At 48.7% G+C, this 22671-nt stretch overlaps 1 protein-coding gene across 3 annotated transcripts in view; it reads right to left on the reverse strand.

The window, feature by feature from the left end:
• Igf1 (insulin like growth factor 1) overlaps positions 1–12897 on the reverse strand; it is a 67943-nt gene extending 55046 nt beyond the window's left edge. Inside the window, exons 1-2 of one of the 3 annotated variants that reach the window (XM_010631349.3) lie at positions 12614–12870; positions 7130–7286 (exon numbers count right to left, since the gene is read on the reverse strand). In XM_010631349.3, the coding sequence (XP_010629651.1) occupies positions 7130–7286; positions 12614–12676 (220 nt within the window). In that variant the 5' untranslated portion in view covers positions 12677–12870. Of the gene's footprint in view, positions 1–7129; positions 7287–10774; positions 10879–12613 lie in introns of those variants that run through there. The other 2 variants (XM_019208528.2, XM_010631350.2) reach the window with 2 other exon arrangements.
• Between the last annotated feature and the right edge of the window lie 9774 nt (positions 12898–22671).

Below are 22671 nucleotides of genomic sequence, written 5' to 3' on the forward strand. Positions count from 1 at the left end.
GCCTTTTTTTTTTTTTTTTTTTTTAAAGTTGAAACCTTTGTCCCTGAAGAATGCCTGAGCATTTAAAGCAAAAGGTTTTAATTTAAAATGTGTGGTCTCTGCTAGTTGCACAATTTCTCTTTGTGTCCACGCTTCTGCTGATCAAATATTGCAGAGCCATTAATTACCCCGGGACAGATGCAAGGGCCATGTGCAAAGGTTCTGCTGACCTACACAAAGCAGTATGCCAGATGTAAAGAACTGAAGGGTTTTTCTCGGTATTTAAGATTCAGTGAAAAAGTGAGAGGGGCAGCTATGCCAAGAATGGAAACCTAGAGCTTGCCAATTGCTTCTTTAAATGGCTCCAGCCAATGTGAGACTAAACAATTCGTTAGCTAGGCATCGAACTCAATGCATTTTGAGTTGCACATCACGAACAGCTCTTTGCTATGTTTTAAACATGATCTCACATCTAGATAAAGACAAACAATATGCCGTGTTGTCATCTCCTCGGTCTCACAGCTAATAAGGGGTTTGAACTTTGCAGGCACCCAAAGGTAATTCTTTGGGATGTAGGAGTTTGTTGATGTTTCATGGAGAGGTGCGGGGTGGAACTCTGCCAGGGCAGCAGCTCAGGGCAGAAATGACTCTTTGCCACCATGGTTCACAAAGACATCTGGCTACGTGAAAGAGAAAAGCATGTGCAGCCTGTTACCACGTGTGATGAGAGCTCTTGTTGGGGAGGCCTTGAGCTTGTTCTCAGTGAGTCTGATTCTTTGGTGAGCACTGTGAAATCAGAAGGAAGGCTGGTGAAGGGGTGAGATGAGCTCGCGTGGAGGCCCTAAAGTATGCTGGCCTGGCTCACGATTTCTGGACAAGGCATCCAGAAGCCCATTAACTTTTCACAACACCAGAACTCTCTCCCTTGGAGCCAAAATGTCTACCTTAGCAGCCGCAAGATACGGAGCATCCCATTACCCGTGGTCCTCCCACAATGTGTGGAGAGGCATTGTACGGCCGGAGATCTTGCATCCCAGGCCCCCGGCGGTTCCCACAGTGCCTTTCCTGTTCAGGTGTGAGAAGTCTCCTCATGCCACGTCTGGATCATGGTGCATCTAATCACTTCCATGTCCCCATCACTTCCACAGAGCCCAGAAGAGATGTTTGGTCCAACGAAAGAGCCCTTCCAAAGTAGTTCTTTGTGGAAAACCAACAAGACCAAGAGAAAGAAATGAATCACTGGAGGTCTGCTGGCAGAGGGAGAAGAAAAGCTGACTTGGACCAGAGAAGAGGCTCTCCGGAGCATGCTGCAGGTCCTAGAGCTCACAGGTGAGCTGCCAGGTCCTCTCAGAGCAGCATCCTGGGGAGGCTCTCGCACAGCTGCAGCCTCGAATCCCTGAAAACACTCTGTTAATTCTCCTCAGTTCTCCCAGAAGGTGATATGTAAGATCAGGACATGGATATTTCCTTCATGGCTCATTTCGAGAAGATGTTCAAAATCAAGTGAGTTACTTTAAAATCCTGTTCCTTATCCCTCAGAAGAGGACTGGGATTTTGGAAGTGCCTTCCTCTGCTACAAGACATTAGGCTGCTAAACAATGCAAATGATGAGGTGACCACACTTCGTGGAGTCAAGAAACCTTGGCTTTGGCTGTGGATCAATCCAGTGAAATAAATCACAAAATTTCTGGGTCTCAAATGTTCATTTGCGTTATGCAGAAATCATCTTTGCCCATCAAGACTGGGGTAAAGAGTACCGAGAGCCAGTACAGCTGGACTTTGAAAGGGTAGGTGTGCTAGACAAACATTAGACGTTCTTATTTGTTACTAGTACTGATACTTCTTACATGTTGTGACCAGTAGTGATAGCTTTTATCAGATGCCCTGAAGGAGACAAAATGATTGCGTAGTTAATTGGATTCTTCAGCTGTTTGCAGCCTTTGCAACAGATTCTGTAACTGAGTCCAGAAGACAGGGATAAGCACGATAGCTAACGTGTGTGTGGAATGCTCCCTATGTGTCAGACAGTACCCCAAGTTAACATTTTCTAAATCACCGACTCATTTAATCCTGGTACCAACGCTAAAAGGCAGCTTCCATTTTACAGATGAGGAAACCGAGGTGTACCTTGCTCAAGGACACCCACCAAGTAGGTTGTGTGGCTGGAGTTCACACCCTGGACACTTGACAGTAGAGTCCATGCTCTTGGTCTTAGACTCTTTCTTCTCTCGTTTATAGCTTTCCGTCAGAGAAGATGGCCTTAAAAAGCATTAACATGCCATGGAAATGAGAATTACTCTCTAGCATTCCACAGAAACCTTCATTTTCTGACATACACAGACTGGTCATCCTGGGGATATTTAAAGAGTAGTAGTAAGCACTCAGGGTCAATATAAAAACCCAGTGCTTTTCTTTACTGATGTCTGTGGCCTGTTAGCTTTGTGGTACTAATGAGGCTAAGGTTATAAGGTCAATCGCCACATGTACCAGTTGGGTTCAAAGAGAATGGCTTTTCCACAGCTAGTGATTGAACCCCTAACTTTGGCCCACACTCATTCGAACGTATGCCTATCCGCCTGAGGGATGCCAGTCCAAAGAATACAAATGGTGCAGCTCAAGTCCAGCTTAGTCTGAAACAATGCTACAGGTGGGTGAGGGAAACGTTGGATTCTCCAAATCTTACACCCACTCTCTTCTTTAATTGGAATGGCAGTAGCAGCAGGCTGGGAAGAGGCTTTTGATGGCATTTCTGGATGCTTATCTGTCTCCTGTAACTTAATAAAGGGCACCTTAAAAATGAACCTACGCATTTGTCCACGTAGCCAAGAATGTGAGAAAATGTATCAGTGAAAACCACTGGGTCATCCTGCCTCGCAAAGAAACGTGGTGGTGGGTTTTCTTCTGAGTTTCTGTTCCATCCTGGAGGAGTTGGAGTCCAGTTTGAACAAAACAAAGCAGTTGGCTTCTCTTTCGTCGAGGGGTAGAATTGCCTACCTTTGGAGACCATTAGGAGCTATGTAAAGGAGATAAAGGTAGCTAAGTATTTCTTGGTCACTACTTAAGTCCAACATTCTCCAAGCACTGCAGCCTTGGTAATTACAACCCAGTGTACTGGTCTGTTAGGGTTAGGTCATTTACTTTAACAAAATCCCCTTGTTTCATATATAAGGACATTTCAGCCCAGAAACTTTAAATGCCTGCCAAGGTCAGACGACTAATGAATGACAAGTCTGGGAGCAGTTTTCTGAGTACTATATATCAAAAGCAAGAGGCTTGAGTTAATAATAATAACCTAAATCTAGGGAGGTTTATGCAATCAATAACAATGAAAGTTAATTGCAAAGTTTCACTTAAACTCTTTAAAAACAGTATGTTTTAACACATGAAGAATGTCATTCATTTATTCAAACCTGTTCTTAATAACTATGCATTGGGTGTATGTTTCATAAAAGCCATAAATCTGAAATGGCCGAAAGAGTATCCAACTTTCTTTTCTAATTGATTTACTTCTCCTTTTCCCAGACTGCCGGAGGTAAAGCATATACAGCTTATTTAAGGGACTGTTTATAGACTCTTAAAACTAAAAGGGACCTCAGAAACTCTCTTTTGGGGGGTTGCTCTTAATTGAAACCATCCAAGATGGTTGTTTGTCCATCAATTTTTAAAAATATCTCCAAGGACAAAAATTCCACAAACTCTTAAACACTACGTGAAAATGGTTCATCGCCACAGCAGTCAAAAATGATGCCTACAGCATGTGTGACTTCGCCCATTTCCTTTTACCATTTTCGTGTTTCATGAGACCACAGGGAGCCACCCTGCACTTGGACCCCACCAGGCTGGTGGGGGAACAGCTGGTTGCTGTGTCTTCCATCCTGGGAAGACCCACGCTGTCCTCCCACGACTGATAGGCTCTCGCCGTGATGCAGGTGGAAGAATCAGTCATTAGCTCTTCATTGGATCCTCCATTTCGGAAGCTGTCTGGGGAGCTACTTTAATTATAGGTGAACTCTTCCTTGTCTGCTGGGGAGATGTTCCCAGAGCAGATAGGAACTTTGCTTCTCCTATGCGCCAGTGAAACTTGGGCTTGAAGGGAAATACGAGCTTATTCATGACTTTGGGTCAGTCTATACAGAATAAACATTACCAAAGATTTAAATTCAGAGCCATTCTAATAGGATTCAGAAAACTCTCCTGGTTAAATATTCTGCATTGACACAAAGAGTAAGTGATGAAGATGATTTCCTTTTAAATGTTTAAGGTTCAAACTAAGATCAGAAACTGCTGTCTACTACGAAGAAAAATCCTTCTACAACTGAGTTGAAAATAAAAGGCACGGTCACACGAAAGCGTTAAAAACAACAGCGAGAACAATAAATAATAAGTGTCAACCGACAGATCACAGGAGGGGGAAGACGGCTTCCCTCAAAAAGGATTTCAAAGACTGTAAGTGCTTAGAGCTGACTTCTCCACACACAGTAAATCTCAGGGGATGAAAAGGAAACTCAATAAAATTTGTTGACAACAGTTAATGCCTATAAGAATAATTGGCTCCGACACAAAACAGACCATCCGCATAGCTCAAGGGTGACCCACACGCAGCCTTCAGGTCACTGTTACTATGCACATGTTACGTTCACCGGAAAGCAGTTTTGTCAGCTAATGGGAGAAGACCAACGGAAGCTGCCTGAGGGCCCTGATCCCTGATGGTTCTTAAGACTCAGAGCTCAGACAAGTGCTCCATTAGATGGCAATTGGACTCCATCCTGTCAGTTTGATAATCAAACAGCAGCAGCTACTATCTCAGCCGGGCACTGAACTAGACGGGGTGTCAAAGGCCAGCGGGCACCCAGGGGCCCTCTGAAATGTGTTACCCAAGGGGAGGAGATGGCAAAAGTGGGGCAAAATATCAGGAAAAGCATCACACACGGAAGCTACCCTCCCACAGTCATTTTTCTCTAATGACACTTGATGATACTTCCGTGCCCTACTTTTAACCTCTGAAAAACACACGAGACCTTTGAGGGCAGGGTCAATCTCTTACTTGTTTCTAGGCATCTCATTTGTGCCTAGCAGATTAGCGTGCGCACAGCAGATACCAGTGGTGTTTTGAAGGAAAGCAAAACAAGTTAAAAGGGCTAGCATGTCTTAGGCAAAGATGATTGCCCAGTTGGCCAGAAAGCTAACAAGAATACTTTCGTGCACTGGGTGCTGTGTCAGACGGAGATAAACCTGGGGCTTCTACAAGGCAGAATACATGAAACAAAAACTCTCAGCAACAGTATCGACAATCACACTTGTAATTTACAAAACCACTTCCTACCCAAAGTCAGACTCGAAGCATCAAGAGTTGCTATATATAGCTTTCTCCTTTTAAATTATTAAAACCATTTTACAACATTTCCTAAAATTTGGTCATTGTAGTAACAGGAAAAAGGGCCACTTTTAGTGTCTCGAGATCGGTTTCCCAGAGAACTCAGACGTGCTCATTATGGGTCTGTGGGAACATAGTGGGTATCATACAGTCACTTAGGACCAAATCATTCTTTCCATTCTTATTTTTCATCATTTAGTACAAACGCTTTAGGTGTAGAAGGATCCAGTTTCCACGCTCCGTGTGTAGAAACCCTGGAGCACACATCATGTAGAACATCACAATTTAACCTGGCACAAAACAGAGTACTTTCAGGCTGTGCAATTACCTAGTGAACTGGATGAAGGAAAATTGAACAAAAAAGGAAAAAAAAAAAGCCCTTGTGGAGACAATCAGGGAGAATGACTTTTTCATTTTTAGAGATATATGGATTGGTAGCAGCAAATTCTACAGTAACAATGGCCCATTGCTGGGGTCACGTTGCTGCCCCTGGCTTGCTTTCCATAGGGTGTTGCAAAGTGAAGCCAAATCTGCTACTGGAAAAGCCCCAGCCCATGAACTCCACATCTGCCTTGCAGCAGAGAACAGGATGGAGCTGCTGTATTGCACACAAGTGCAGGAATCCACTCAGTCAGACCTTGGGCTAGAAGTAGAGTGGGAGTTTGCCCACGCAGACAGTCGGAAGTACTTCTGATTCTCGGACTCTTGTCCTTTTTTGCCAAATCCATGGTAAGCTCAGATTCTCAGCCTCCTTCCAAGCTTCCTCCTCCTCATCTTTCCTACTCATCTCCAGACGGGCAGACACTCCCTCGCTCAACTCTTACACTAACACTCGCACACTCACACGTGCGCGTGTGCCCGCTCCCTCTGACTAGAGAGAGGCCGACATTTGGCAGGAAGACGAGAGAGATTTCGAGTGTCAGTCACCACAGGAGCTGGTCAGAGCTTGGGCGGTGACTGAGGTGTGCCGTGTGCACCTGAGGGATGACTCATGCTCGGGCTCAGTGACATGGAGAGAGCACCCGGCTCCCATCATCACTGCCTTGTAATGCACAGCGGCCCCTTCCCTCAGGCACACAGACTTGTTCGCAGGCACGGGAGTACACAGCTGTCTATTGTTACTGCTGTCGGCCGGGACCCGTTTATGAGACAGGTGCCTCTGTGCTTGTCAAAGACCCTTCTCCAGATGGAGACATCCCTGGAAAGTCCCGCACAAGGGCTCTGCCAAAGCAAAGCAGGGACACAAAGGACCAAGGTCAGGACATGTTGGCGGTGACATCACAGTCTGGGTGTACAGAAAGCCTGTGTGTTTATTTGCAAACCTGTCTTAGAGCAGAAGCTGCCTCCTGTCTGTTTCTGGTGACTTCACATAGCATGGAAGCATCTAGAATGTGCCCCTTAATTCTCTGCCCAAGGCTCACCAATGCAGAGCCCTTGCTGTCCCACTCTGTGCTATGGAGCCCTCAGAACAGACCCGTGGGCTTCACAGGTCCCTGTGCACACTTCCAGGCCTGGAAAACCAAGTCCTCTGTGTCCCAGGTCATCTGTCCTCTCCTTTCATCGACAGGAGCACAAGAGCGACTGAGAGGCTTCCCTAATACCAGAAGGAGGGCTGCACCGGGAGTAAAGGCAAATTTGAAAGAAGACAATTCCAACCGAAATCTGTACAACCTGCCGGAGCCCGCGGGGTCTGAGAGGCTGGCCGAGGTGGCCTCCTCACGCGCCCTGCGACGGTTAATCCGCAGACCCTCGCACTCCTGGCCGGTGGCTACTTACTGAAATAAAAGCCCCTGTCTCCGCACACGAACTGAAGCGCGTCGACCAGCTCTGCCCCGCAGAGCGTCTCGGGTCCCGCAGTGGCCGAGCTGGTGAAGGCGAGCAAGCAGAGGGCCAGGTAGAAGAGGTGTAAGGAGGACACCACGTGCATCTTGACCTGAGGAAGGAGCAGAGGAGCGAGGGTCAGCGGGCTGCCCAGGGCCTTGCGTGCCCAGTGCGTGAGGGTGACACCCTCCTCCCCTGGTGGCTGGGTTTCCTCGGAGGGACCTGGCTTGAAGGGGCAGCCAAGTGCACGAGGGACCGCGGCGGGGCCTGACCACAGACAGCTGTGCTCACCCACCTTGCTGCTAGCTCCAGGACCACGTCCTCCCCCACCCCAACCCAGACAAGCGCTGTGTGAATGAGAGATGCTGGCATCAGGGTGGATTTCACACCACTCCGAGATCCTGGTAAAACTTTGAAATGATCAGAATTTAAATGATGCCCAGTACAGAGTCGTGGAAAATGTGTTTTGTCAATCTAAGTGCTCTGAAAGCTGGCCATCCGCAGGTAGTGTATGTGTCAATTATTGGCCACGGTTTGAAATTAAGCAGAACAGCATTCCCTGGCCACTGGTTAAGAAGAATGTATCGTGTTCAGAAAAGGATTTGTAAAAATGCTGCATATCATTATAGGGGTTCTTGGAGAGAGAGAGAGAGAGAGAGAGAGAGAGGGCAAGGGAGATCCCCTACCTGGTTAATTGCATTTAACACAACCTCCAGAAGAGAAACAAACAGGAAAAAAAAGATGAGGATTTGAGAGCAAGCTGGCTCACGCAGTGGAAGGGGGGCAGGAAGGTGTGACCCCACCCCTCACTTTTCTTAAGGCAACAACCAAGACACTAAGCCACAGCACAGGGTAGCAGGAGAAAGGCACAGTGATTTCATCTCCTCACAGTTTTGTGGGACAGGAGAGCCTTCAGAGAGGCACCACTCCCTGCCTCTTATGCTCTGCTCCAGTTAGACACGGGCAGCCAGGTAGGAACGTGATGGGCCAGGAGAGATGTACACTGGTCCTGGGAGGCTGAGGCAAGGGCCGGTGGGCTTGGCTATTCCCGTTTCCCTTGGGAGCTCTGTGTAGCATCATCTTGCGTCCTGGGTACAGGACTGGGCCCTCTGGAACAAGGGTCCTAGGACCTGTGGCGCAAGGCCCAGTGGGTCATAGTGTTTCTTGAAGGGCAGCTCTTCCAAAGAAAGGCGGGGGCGGTCAGGGCCATATTTCTAGGTTTTTATGGCTGACTTTGGCATGGAGCAGCTCTAGTTTCTGCGACCTGCCTTGGGGCGGGGTCGGGGAGAGGAGAGAGGAGGGCAGGAGGTGGTCAGAGAGAGCCTTAGCTTGAGCCCTTCCCTTTCCCTCTGCTCACAGTGCTCGGCAGGCCACAGAGCCATGTTGGAGGGTATCGTGTTCCCAGCCCCAACATTAAGTAAATACTCCTCCATCAGCCTCCCAAAGCCCCTTTCTTCAAGTCCAAGAGCAAATCAACATGTGCAGTGAGCCCCTTCCACATAAAGTACACTGGGCTTGAGAGCCTTAGCTTGAGCCCTTCCCTTTCCCTCTGCTCACAGTGCTCGGCAGGCCACAGAGCCATGTTGGAGGGTATCGTGTTCCCAGCCCCAACATTAAGTAAATACTCCTCCATCAGCCTCCCAAAGCCCCTTTCTTCAAGTCCAAGAGCAAATCAACATGTGCAGTGAGCCCCTTCCACATAAAGTACACTGGGCTTGAAATCTGCAAAGTCTTTGCCCACGTGTGTGTGTGCGTGTGTGTGTGTGTGTGTGTTGACAGAGAGAGAGAGAGAGAGAGAGAGAGAGAGAGGGAGGGAGGGAGGGAGGGAGGGAGGAACTCTGACTTCATCTGTCAGAGGGGTTTATGTGTCACTGTATCCATTTTATAGCAAAAGCTACCCAGGGACTCCTGGTTGGCAGGACTGAGTCTGGGATCCCCGGCCAAGCGGCAGCCCTGCCAAAAGCAGGATTCCTGCGGCTCCAATCTCTGCCTTCCCCCAAGAAGTAGGAAAGCGCTAAGGTGACCATTACAGTAAGTTTTTCCATATTGCTACTTGTGGCACCGGGATGGGGCTCCCACGGTGGTGAGTGGCTTTCCCCTCTCTCAGATGCATCCACACTCAGAGCAGGAAAGGGCCGCCCACAGGATGTGAGGTGCGGGGCCCTGTTACAAGGTCATGGGGTGACTCTGGGAGCTGTAATTTTACAAAGAGGCTGCTTTTGAGCCTCGCAGTAGGGGCAGTTCCCTTCAACCCCATCACTGGCAGCAAAACAGACGCAGGCCTTTATTGTCTGACCACCCTCTTCGTCCGCAATGCATTCCCTGCTAAATGGCTTGGCCATCGGTGGCAAAGTCTGCACCATCATTTTAATTAAAATTTCCATTTGGGGGGCCAGAACTTCAGCCCAGCAATTGAGGGGGAACCCCTAGTCCCCCCACCTCTTGTTAACACACGGTAAATATTTAGTGAGTGCTCGTAAAACAGCTGAAGATAAAAAGCACCCTCTCTTTGCACATCATCATAAACAAGGAGCATAAAACAGAGGGAGAAGCAAAAGCCCAAGTGGGCATCCACTCCATTTCCTGTTAGGGTCTTCACGTGCAAACCCTCTACTCCCACGAAGCCAAAGGATAGCAACGTGTCACCCAGTCTTCATTTCTGTTAGACAGGAAGAAGGTAGTAAGGGTTTTGCCTTCAACATTTCCAATGGAAGCCTCAACAAATGGAACCCAATTGGTTTTCATGGCCCTGCACAGAAGCGCAAACCAATGACTGACTTGCAGAACAAAATCTCACACTTTGGCATCGGGCCAGTTCTAGAATGTATTTGACTCCGCTAAACTCATTTCTCCATTGTTTCCTTTTTTGTGGAGTTTCTGATAATGCTGAAGGCCATGCACCTGCTCTGTACATGCCTTCATTTCTTCAGGTTTTATGAAATCCAAGGGAACAACTACTCAAACTTATAAGTTTAGCGGGTTTAGAACTTTAGCGGAATCCAGCACTGTGTTTTTAACAGTTACCTTTGGAATAACACGTTTAAGGCCAACAATATATAGAAATCTCTTCTACCATTTAAAAAACTTAAGGTATTTAAATGGATTTCCCTTATTCTTTCTTTTTTTCTGCCGAGTAATGTTGTCAGATAAATGTCAGTACTTATAGTTCTAGGACAAGTTAGAGCCTCTCGTGCGTTTTCCAGCACACCCACAGAGCCTGAGAGAGTCGATCACATTATGTCCCCCAACAGAAAACACAACAACGAACTTGCTTAGGAGTTAAAAGTTTGAAACAAGTGGCCCCATATGTTCATGATTTCCTTGGCCTTTTATTTTGCCAACCACACAAGAAATGAATAGAGGAGAAGGTAATGTTGGAAAGGAAGGGAGGAAGAACCAGGAAGAAAAGAGAAAAAGAAAGGAGAGAGAGAGAGAGAGAGAGAGAACACCCTTCCTCAAAAATCATTCACAAATGCATATTTTCCAAAGACTTCTCTTTCTATCTGAAATAAATGGAATATCAATTGATCCCAGATGTCTGGGCTGTGATGAACATAACCCAGTGAAACGCGAGGGCAGGAGTCAGAGGAAAATACTCACTGTGGGTGCACTCATTTTTGTTTGTTCCAGGTCTTTTACAGCAGGTCAGGGTGGGTGTTATGAGGCTGATGTGAATAGAAAACTGAAGACTTAAAAACATGTGCTGCGTGGTGGGTGGGGTTTGGGAAAGCATCTAGTTACATTTGGACACCCAGGCAGGTATGCCGGAGCCTGAGTGAACGGCCTTTTGTCCATTCGAACAATGAACAGATTGCACAGCTGGGATCAGAATCCACTCGTTCCCCAGCAGGCTGCCCAGCTCCCCCCATGAGCCTACTGTGCCTGTGGCCAGCGCACGCCAGGGTCCCCTTCCCTGGCTCCCACCCTGACAAGTCCCTGGGGGCCCGGACTTCTGCAGCCAGGCTGCGGGCTGTGACTCTGATCAGGACACCTTCCCGCACCGGGTTACATTCGGAAGTCCACGCTGCTGCCTGCGACCGCTTCCTACTGCTGGTGCGGGGAGAAGTTAACTGCGCGTGGCTGGCTGGGCACACGGGGCAGGAAAAGTGCATTTGGAGACAATTTTCCAAACTCCCAAGCAACGCGGAGATAACATTCCACAGCCTCTCTGGTGATAATATGAGCAGGGAAACAAACAAGCCCAGCTGCGGGACCACACAGTATCTGTGTGCTGGCTTTGCTGCCGCCAGAGCAAGGTGGCTTGTGTGAGCCGGCGTCTGAAGGATGGCCGATCAGGTGCCCGACACAGGTCTGTCCTGAACTCCCAAACCACTTAAGTTGACCGAGACAAGTCCTAGTGGCGAAGTATTGACAGCAGCAAATGAAGGCGGTACCGAGTGCCTCCGGGGACCTCTGCTGAACTAAGCCCTCCTGCAATTGCCTCTAGAGCCGGGACAGCGGCTTAAAAGTGCTTGCAAATTGAAAAAAAAAAAAAAAAGAAAAAAAAGAAAAGAAAAGAAAAAGAAGAAGAAAAAAGCCTTGAAGGATATAATTTTGCTGAGAACGGAAACTTGAACGAGGGCCAGGGATCAGAAACGAGAAGTCAGTGCGCTGAACGCGGCAGCCAAGTTTACCTACAGATTTGACAACACCGAGTATAAAATCAGAGCTCTACGTACGACGTGAAATCCCAAGCCCAGACTTTGCCCAGCAAAGTCTTCTTCAAAAGAAAAAAGTTGGACAGGCAGCTGCTAGCTTCTCTGCTTCCCGTATACAGTGTGCATTTGTTTAAATTACACACATCCGCACTGTCAGCAAGAATCGTCAAGGAGCTATTTTGCTGTTTGGAAGAGCAAATCAAACTTCACTCTAACTTTCTGGACAGAAGTGCAGAGAGTTCCGGGTTCTTAGCTCCAGAGATCACATTTAAAAGCTTTAATATCATTTAAAATGCAGCTGTTTGTGGCATGCCTTGTAAATAAAATCCTGGCAAATCATATGCACATTCACACACACACACACACACACACACACACACACACACACAAGAGCAAGGTCTTACAAATAAAAAAAAATCTGCACCTGCAAAAGAGGAAAAAAAATCTCAAAGTTCATAGGCATGCATGATAACCCTTCTCCACAGGCAGGATTTAAAGGAGTCTTCCACAGTGACACCACCGGAACCCTGCAGAAGTGGGGAGGATTTAGCAGAAGTACCTTACAATAGTTTCTACTCCTACAGATATTTCTGCACATCCATCCATTTCCTGGAGCAATTTTGTTAGATCCCACGGAATTGCACGTTCAGCAATTTAGACCTAAACTCCTAGTTCCGAAATAATGCAAATTCTCAAGTGAATAACAGTCCTAAGGCAGAGGCACACAGTATCCAAGGCACATAAAATTCCCCCATGACTTCAAAGAGTAAGAAATATTTACCTTCAAGAAATCACAAAAGCAGCACTTAAATAATTGAGTTGGAAGACTGCTGATTTTCCCCATTGCTTCTGAAGTAAAAAGTCTGAAAATGAATTGGTTAGCAGCAATAATGAGGCAAAAAGAAATCCAGAGAGATGAGAGATGTTGAGAGCAATGTCACATTTCAATTTTGAGGACTTTATGCCATTGCGCAGGCTCTATCTGCTCTGAATTTAGCAGTGACAGTGAGATTTAGCAAACAGAAGAGGGATTTAGAGAAAATCCTCACATTTATCTATAAAACACAGACACTGTAGACAGGAAACAGCTGGGGGGAGATTTGCTTTCCCTCTCTCTCCCTCTTCTGGCAAAGTTATCGAGTAAGGACTTTTTTGGGCATGGTGACAAATAACATCATACCTTTGCATTTTAAAACTAGAGCACAGAAGCATTTTTTTTTCCCCCTTAAAAGAATGCATGTTAGTGACAGGGTTAGCAGACATTAAAATACTTCTGCTGCCGTAGAAAATAGGGGTGTTTATTGATTAACTTTCCAGCAGCCATGAAGACACGCGTCTGTTCATCTACCTTAGCAGAATTAAAGGAATAGGAACGGGGGTAGGGGAGCAACTTTATATGTTAGAACCAATGTAATTTTTAAAAAAAGCAGCAGAAAGGTTGCCAAGAGCATCCCCGGTAATCTACAATTTTAACCCCAGCATGACCGGGGTGTATTAGGCTGGCAGGCAGCACGTGGGTGACCCCTTGTCCTAATTGTCAAGCGAGGGGAGTGATCTCATTTCCTCAAACCTACAGGAGAGGCGGGTGGTGCTGGATTGGCTCGCTTTAGGACACTGTCTCAAGCTTTTTGCCAGCAATGAGGCAAAGGATATGCTGAGCTGTAAAACAAACTGGAAAACGCAGTTGTCTTCACGAGTCCCCCCTGTCCCCCAGGAGAGAGTCCCTGAGGGGCCGGACTCTTCTCTCACTGCCCAGATTTTCCTACATAGCTCGAACCTGTGTGTGTGTGTGTGTGTGTGTGTGTGTGTGTGTGTGTGATGTTTTCTTTCTTCAAAAAAATTATTTTTGTATTTTAAATAACACCAGCTGGCTAGCAATACCCTCTACAGGGCTATGATGTCATTCAAATCCCCGAACTGGGTGAGTGGCCGGCAGCGAGGTCCAAGCCAGCTGTTCTGCTATTTATAATATATATTTGCCTTTGCCATGGAGAATCGGGTCCTGACCCTCTGTCGATACTGGGCGTACCTGCCTCTCTGTGGTTTGGGGAGGTGGTAGATAAGAAAGTGGATTATGAAACAAGGTTGCAAAAGCCCAGGTCAGACCTAGGGCTTACTGGGGCATCTCCCCGGCTGTGGCTTCCAGGGACCTGGCCTGGTATCGCACTCAGGATTCCCCTGGGACTCAGTGACACTGAGGCGTCCATCGAAAACCGAGTCTGCAGGAAACCCTGGTCAGGCTGTTGTCTTGAAGCCAGAAATGTGTTTGTAAGGGTGGGTTCCCCCAAAGGAAGAGATGCTTGGCTTTGCGCGGGGTTGGTTTGGGGCAAATCGCCTGTGCAGTTAATGGATCCTCAGCAACCCTGATCTTTCCGAAATGAAAAGTAGAAACCTGAAATCGCGCTGTGCAAGACATTCAGCATCATGTTTACAGGCTCCTACTGGGTGCTGTGGGCACTCAGCGCTAGAAAAACGCAGAGGAGTAAAGCGGAAGAGAGACGGCCAGGGCGACGTTGCTGTCGCACAGGAGGGCCTCGCTCTTTAAAAAATACATTCGGGGCACCTCTGGAAGGAGCCGCAGCTTGGCAGATGAGGCGGGGAGAGGAGGCCTTTTTGAAAACCCAGGGTCAGGGGAGGAAGGACTGTGTTATGAGAGGCCTTGAGGTGCAAGGCTGGGATTTGACCCAAAGACACAAAACTACATCACGAAGAGGCGGCCCAGTGGCCGTCTGCAGATGTGCGGTGATCCCTGTACTTAAAAGTAATCAAGGCATCCTCAAGCAAGCTCTCCTGTGCTTGATTTATGGCTTCATGTACCGAGGGTTCATCTCCCACAGCGTCTTCAGGGCTAGGGCCTTTTGTAAGAAAGCGAAGTCCGGCCTTCCTGGACAGACGCTGGCGGTGGGGTGTAGGGGACCCTAGAGCTGGTCTGCCCAGGCCTCGCTCTGGGGAGGAGGGGCAGGGCTTCCCTCCAGGGGGTCAGGCATGGCTGAGCCTGGGGCTGGGTCCCCCTCTGCGTCCCCAAGTCGCCAAGCACCTTCACAGACCCGCTGGCACCTCGCCCCTCCTGCCCAGTGTAGTTTTAGGAGGCACGACCGTCCCAAGATGTTGCAGGGCTCACTGCTCTTCTCCAGGTGTGTCTCCCTGTTGCTGATGGCAACGTCCCTGACTCTCAGCCTTTCCATCCGAAGGGCCACTCTGGGACAGAATGCACGCCGTTCCCTCAGACACTGCCCTCCCGCAGTATCGACATGACTCTCTTTTATAACACCAATTACCCTTAAAGGATAATTGGGTTTTAATTTATGTCCTAGTTTTTATGCCACAATCAAAGAAAACTGAGATTTCACCGAGTCTTAATTGTCATCAGCTGTGCGGTGGAAACATTCCGGCGTGAGCTCTCAGTTTCCATCGGGGAAGCAATTTCCTGAAGTGATTAACGTGTATTTCAATTTGGAGAATGGTCTGTATTGTTGGGGAGGGGAGCCAGCCGCAGAACAGGGCAATAATTCCTGGAGAAATATCCATTTTCTTTGCAAATTCCAGGAGTCAATAGGGAAGCGAAAGGGCAATAAATGTACCACACTGTTACCTTTTAATGACCACGCGCTGTACCAGGTTAGGAGCGAAAGCAATGAAGGCACCTATTACTGGAGTCCAAGGCGGCAGTAAATCTGTTGCCTAGGAAAAGCTCCGGTCAGGAAATCCCGCTGGAGAGAAATAGCCAGGGTCACTCTGAACTTCTGGGATGGTTATGCAGTCGCCCGCCCGCTTGGGAAGGATCTCTGAGCGCGCCCGCCTGGAGCTGATCTTCACAGCCTCACCTTTGGCGTGCGTGATGCCTGTGCGATATAAATAACTCTCCCCGAAGCCTTCTACTTGAGTCGCGGATTTGCATAAAGGTGCAGTTTCAGAAGGCTTCTTAAAGAAGTAAAAAAGAGCAGGCTGGTTGAGGTTCACAGAAAGGGGTAACAAGGCGTGATCCCCCCTTCTTGCCTCATATCTTGCCTTTGTTCCCGGGAGAGCTCTAGTTAAACGCTACCTCACGTTGGGGTGCAGAAGGGCACATTCGCAGTTTATTTCCGCACTGGCTTCTCTGACCTCCATGGAAAGTTCAGAGTGGAGACTGGGAGTGAGGAAGGAGCCCCTGAACCAAGCAGAGGGCGCAGCCCACGGCTCTCAGGCAGAGCGTGGGGCACCCTTGGGAGTTTCTCCTGGATCTGGGGTTGTGCAGGGAGGCGAGGAGCTCGAGGATGTCAGACGTACAACTGGGAAGGAAACTCGACAGGCTGAGGAAGGAGAGGACCGAGGCCCCCTCAGGAGGACGCTGTCGCTCCCCGGAAAGCTTTAAAGCTTCCCTCTCCTGCAGAGGAGCACTTTGCCCCAGTCGGGGGGCGGGCAGAGGAGAAACCCTCTCTCTCACCACACATCAATGCTTTCTTTTCAACATCAAACTTGGATCTTATTTCTTCCAAAATGTCAAATGCTGGAAACAGAGACGAAATTGTTGTGGTTTAGGATGAGTGGGCAGAGTGACGGACGGGGGCTCACGCGCCTCCCTGCGCTGACTGGATGGTCTGGGACCAGCCCTCCCCGGGTCTGGGGGACCCCACGGCCTGGCCTGGCCTGAGCACCCCAGAACGGCGCCAGGAAGAGCACAGTGTGCGCGCCCTCTAGTGGGCCTCGGGGGAACCGCCGCGGAGCCAGCCCTCGGCGGCGTGGGGGTGGGGCTGCTTGGAAGCCCAGATGTACAAGTACTGTGAGTCGCGCTCACCTTTACTCCTATTAAATAAGTCTTGAAATAAAGAAGATAGATATTGGACTCACTGTCACTTTGAGAGGGAAGAGGGCCGGGGGGGATGGTACCTCACGAGGGCCGCGGATGTCCTTAGGGCCACACTGGGCTGTAAACATTTTGTGGCAGTGAACGTCATTTGTGTGGATAAAGGCAAAATATTTGGGCAAGTCCAGCCTTCTTCGTTTTGTGAATAAGGAAAGGAGACTGGGCAGGTGACAATTGCTGGCGGGAGGTGACTTGTTAAATGACACAATTTTAGGTGCTGGAAAATGGAGCTCCAGCCCAGTCTGCCCATCTGTTCCGTGTGCCTTTTATCACATCGGCTTTCAAAATGTGGGTTAGGACACCTGTGGTCAAAGGCCACGGCATTAAAGAATCGCTTGAGTACAGAAGCGGTGCCAGCTTTAATTCTCTTCATATTGTGCATGTGGCCCTGGTCCATTTTCAACGCCTCTGTAACACTAGCTCATCCTCCTTTTTAACAAAGAGAAAGCAGACCTCAGCTCCAAAGTCTTTGCAGAAGGCAGTTTTTATCTAGAATGTAATACTACTTTTTTAAAAAAAAATGGCATGTTTTTTAAGGATACCTTCTATTTGGAGCAAGTGATGCTGTCTTTAAAATAAGTATTTCAGAGTTGAGTTGAAAATGTATATATCTAAGTCTTAAAAACATGCATTTAAGAAAAAACCATATATTTATTGTAAGTAAATAATTTATAGGTGGCCAAGAGTTACGGAAAATGTGTAAATGATGTTTGAAAGTCTGATGTTTGCAAATCAGGCCACATAAGATACCACTGTGCTGGGAGCGCAGATACAAAGCGACCTGGCGACGGCGGGGAGCGGTCTGTAGACTGAGGGTTTCTGCTGTGTAAATGAAGTGCACTTGGGGGTAACCCCGAGTCCCTCAGGCCCACTCACGGGTCACTCCAGTCTTCCCAAGGGCCCGGAGATGCTCCAGGAGTAGCTTTAGCGTGGCCTTGGCCTTGAGCTCTCCTCTCCGAGCTGCAGAGAGCAGGAAGGGCCGCTGTTCCAGGTGAGGGAGGAGGCACCGACAGACTCGCACAGGAGGAAGAGGAGGGGGAGCGGGCCAGCGAGGCGGACATGGTCCCGGGGCTGCTCCGAGCTGAGTCCGCAGCCTTCTGTCCCACCCATTCCCTGCCCACGGCCTCCTTCACGTAGGCCGGAGACTGGAGAACGCTCTTCATCCCCTTGTGTTTACTTGTATGAGGATTCGCACACCGCACCCGTGCCGACCCTTGGGTCTGTCGTGAGCGAGGTACTTCGGAGCAGTGCCCGAGAAGTCGTACCTGCCGGTTGATCCACCAACCGTCTCCCCGGATGTTCCATTTGAAAGGTTGAACAGCAGCCTTATACTTCAGCGAGTGGATTTCAATAGAACTATGAAATGGTTCCACCTGGCAAAGATTTTTCTCTACAAAGGTGGAGGCAGGAAGGTCTGATTTCTGAGAAGCGGCGAAATCCCCTGGAAATCTGGTTCCTTTGTTCCACCCAGTCTTCCGGTGTGAAATGAAAGAAGTTGTTGTGCTTTCTGAGAGCAGGCCACGCAGCCTCCGACTTTCCTCTTTTAGTTAAAGGTGGCTGCCGGGAGCTCTCAGACAGCTTCCTGTTGGGGTCTCCCACATGGGCAGAGGTTTGCGCACCCAGTCGGAGGAGAGACCCTGCATCCAGGGGTGTTCATGGTAGCATAAATACGCTCAGGGGACGGTCCCTCGTCCTGCGCCCAGCACAAACCTTGGCAGGGGAAATAAACACCCAGCAGATCTAACCATGATATGGCACTTTGCTGTGTACGGTGAAGGTCTCAGGTCCTTGTCAGAGCTCCAAACAAAAATGTAAACGTGGTCGTGTCAGTCGGGGCTCCCTAGAGAAACAGACTGGACAGGATTTCTGCTTGTATATGTAGACAGATTTATTTTAACAAGTTGGCTCCCTTGATTGCGGGGGGTTGGCAAATCCAGGACCTGCAAGGGAAACCAGCCAGCCAGCGAGCGGTGAAGGGCAGGCTGGGAACCCAGAGGGGGACGGAAGGCCAGTCCCCTCCTCTGCCTCCGCGAAGGTTAGGGTGGACCTAGGACGAGCTTCGGATGGTTGGATGAGACTCAACCACGGTATGGAAAGGAGTCTGCCCAACGTCTACTGCTTTACACGCTGCCCTTTCTCTGAACAGAGAAACAGCAGCAACGACTCTCACGTCTGGCCGGAGGTCTGGGTACTGTGGACCAGCTGTGTGGGCACATGAGTCACCGTCAGAAGCTGCCCTCACTGGTCCTCTCTCACAAAAACAGTAATATGATAACTTTTTCAGTTGCAAAAAAAGAAAAGAAAAGAAAATTCAAGTTAATGGATTATGTTTCCAATCCTGTTTCCCTCTCATGCATTTTTCTTAAACCTTTGACCCCTGCCCTTGACATTTCCTAATCATTGCCTAAAGGAAGTCAGGGGATGCTGACCTCAGCTCTGGTATTAATATTTTAAAAAAGTGCTGCTTGCTGGTGACAGTTTTTGTTTTCCGACAAATAAGCTGAACACATATGTCTTGAACACTCTTGCACATAGGCAGGAATATGCATCAGACACACACACACACACACACACACACACACACACGCACACACACACACACACACACACGCACACACACACACACACACACACGCACACACACACACACACACACACGCACACACACACACACACACACACGCACACACACACACACACACACACGCACACACACACACACACACACACGCACACACACACACACACACACACGCACACACACACACACACACACACGCACACACACACACACACACACACGCACACACACACACACACACACACGCACACACACACACACACACACACGCACACACACACACACACACACACGCACACACACACACACACACACACGCACACACACACACACACACACACGCACACACACACACACACACACACGCACACACACACACACACACACACACACACACACACCTGTGCTCAGCCTCTCTAGATAGTAAGAAGTGTGGCTTTATGAGAAACTTTGCTGTGCGGACCAACAGAGAAGCATTTCAGGCCCGTGCTGGTGTTGGGACACACTGACCATATCCTGTTCTTTGGCAGAATGGAGGGAGAGGTTTCTCCTTGTGCTTCTGCCTGCAGGGATTAACCCTGTGTGTGGCCTTGTGTGGGACATTGCTCTTTGGAAGATAAGAGAGATTTATGTTCTTAATACTTGCCTGCATTCTAAATGTTTCCCTTGAGCAAGTTATAGTAAAAAAAAAAAGAATCTCACAAAACCAGTTAAAAAACAGTTATTAAAAACATCATTGATGGTAGCTTCTAGATATACTTCTGTGTGTTTGTATATTGAGTCACTCGATTTTCCTCCGATCTCATCAAAGATTTTTAACTTCTCTAAGTATCACCTTGGTCTTGGCTTGCTAATTTGTTGTCTCTATGTGCTCATGAATCGTCAACCTTGTTCTTCCTCTTTATTTGATAATGTCCGGAGAGCACAGCCCCTCTCCTCCATTGGCCCGGTCAATGATGAACCCCTGGCCATAGCATGGGCTCCTAACCAGGCTCCCCCAGCAACCCAGTCCATGTCTGGGTGCTGGAATCATCTTCCTCACATACGAGGCCAGCTCACGAGTGTCTCGCTTCCTCAGGAAAACGTTGTGGGGCCCAGAGCCCTTTGGTTACATCCGTGTTCCCTCAAACTCTCCCTTCTCCATCAGCCACAGCTCTTGCTGGGTCCCAGTGTGGCATCTTCATAACTCACTTGCTGCTGTTCACCAGTGTATTCCTAGCTCGTACCACGTTGCTTGGTTTTTAATTGGCATTTGATAAAGACTTGCTAACTAATAATGATAACAAAACTCTCATTACTGGGTACCTATTGCATTCAGTTCTTTTAATGGTTTTATTTAACTCTCGTGTACCTTAATGAAATCTTCTATTTCCATTTTCATTTCAGAGTGCTTAGTGCAGTTCTTGGAACATGCCAGATTCTCAGAAATACTTGTAGGATGAACAAAGAGAAAACAGGGCAAGGAGGCATTCAGTGCCTTGGCTAACATGGCATGGTTAGTAAACTGCAGAGCCCAGGCTCAAACTCAGGTGATTCAGTTCCTACAGACTCACAGCTCTACTGTGCTGCCTTCAGTGAAACAAAACTACCAGCCAGAACAGCAGAAAAGGACTCTCCAGAGGCAAGAGGAGCAGAAATGGAAACCGGAAACTCGGGCACATTTCAGGCCACTCTGACAGGAAGTTGCTTAATCTGTGCTCTTCCAGAAAGAGTGGAGGTGCAGCTTCCCAGAGGGCAGCCCCGCTGGAACTGTAATGGGGAAAACTGCGGTAAAGCAGCTCACCAAACAACACCTGCCTCTTGGACCGCACTGCTATAGATGAGCTTCGTCAGATGAGGCTTAAGGCCCTAATCTTCTCACCTTCATGACTTTAAGTGCTCCAATTTTCAGGAGCCCTAGGGTCGAAGGCAAGCCCACGCTTTGGCATCTAGTTTCCTGAGGGTAGGGAACAGAGCAAATCCCTCTCAATCTGCCCTCTCAGAAAGCCCTTACGTTTCCTCTTTGGCAAGTTCCCGATAAGCTTCTGACAGATTAAGGACAGTTCCTCAAGTCCCACAGGTTTCCTGGAATTCAATAATTGGATCAGATTTTATATTGAGTGACTTGGTTATTTTGCTGCCAGTCAATTCTTTGTGGGTTCCTCGCTCTTTTTATGCCCTTCTTTCCCATCTAACGGGTACTCACTGAACTCATTCCCTTTAATCAAATCAGCCTCCCAGCCCTGATTCTCCAGAAGGACAGCTCTGACTTCAGATCTGGATCCCGTGCGGCTCCAGCACTGCCGGCCCCTGGGCGGCCTCCTCCCCACCTGGGCTCCCAGCTGGCTGGGAAAAGTGCACGTAGCTCAGAGACAAGCTGCGTCCCAGGGCAGGAAAGGCCAGGCGGGGCTCCTGCGCATGCCTGGAATTTAGCATCTCTTTGAATAGGTCACTGTTTGCTTTGTAAAATAAATGTCATGCGGCAGAGTCACGCCTTAGGTAAACCAGCTGAAGTGGGAGACGTACATATGCAGAGAATGGTTTTTTTGTGTGTGGTACTGGGGGCGAACCCAGGGCTTCACACTGAGCTATGCTTTCAGCCTTCCTTTTTGAGACAGGGCCTTTCGGAATCACTCAGTTATCCAGGTTGGGCTCCATGCTGTGATCCTCCCGCCCCAGCCTCCCAGGGTGCGGGGATTCTAGGCGTGTGCCCCACACCCGCCTGTTCACAGGTTTTTATAGGGGATCCAGTCTCCCAGAAATCATGTGAAAAGGTCAGTGTGCATTTCACATGTTCTCTATTTCAGCCTTTCACTGGGGACAAGGGCGAGGCTTTCTCCTGTGCAGGAGGTTTGATTTGAGCGGTAGAAGCAGAGACACACCTGACAGGGACGTGTACTCTCACGCTGAGTCCCACAGGCCCAGCTGCGCAGGTGCATACATACAGAACAAAAGGGGCATATAAGGAGCAGGGGGAAGGGAAAGAAGAGAGAGAAAGAGAGAGAAAGAATGAAACGAAGGTAAGGAAGACAGGGAGGCAGGAAGGCAGCAAGGAAGAGCGGGTGGAAAGCTGGAGGGGTGAACAGAAGCAACACCGTCGTTCCTTTCCATCTGCGACCTTTCTCCATTCAGCCTAAAACACCACATTCCGCTGTACTGTCCGGCTAAGTCTACTGGGAGGATGTAGAGACAGCACAGTGAAACGATATCACCGACTTTCCAGCCTGGGTCCAGTCGGGCCGTTCCATGGCTTTGCAGGATCAGAAGACGATGCCTAGTTTTGGTCAGAGTGCTTAAATTCCAGAATCCCCTCCAAAAGGAGTTAGCTCCAGGTAACTTCTGCTCAGGTCCTTTAAAGAGCGTCGCGACTTCCAGGCCACGGGGGCCTCCTTCAAGGTGTTCTTTCATCCCGCAGTGGGGTGTGCGGAGTCACACC

The sequence above is a fragment of the Fukomys damarensis genome, unplaced genomic scaffold, assembly GCF_012274545.1.
Source record: "Fukomys damarensis isolate Sample0158 unplaced genomic scaffold, DMR_v1.0_HiC HiC_scaffold_15, whole genome shotgun sequence".
NCBI classification, from domain to species: domain Eukaryota; kingdom Metazoa; phylum Chordata; class Mammalia; order Rodentia; family Bathyergidae; genus Fukomys; species Fukomys damarensis.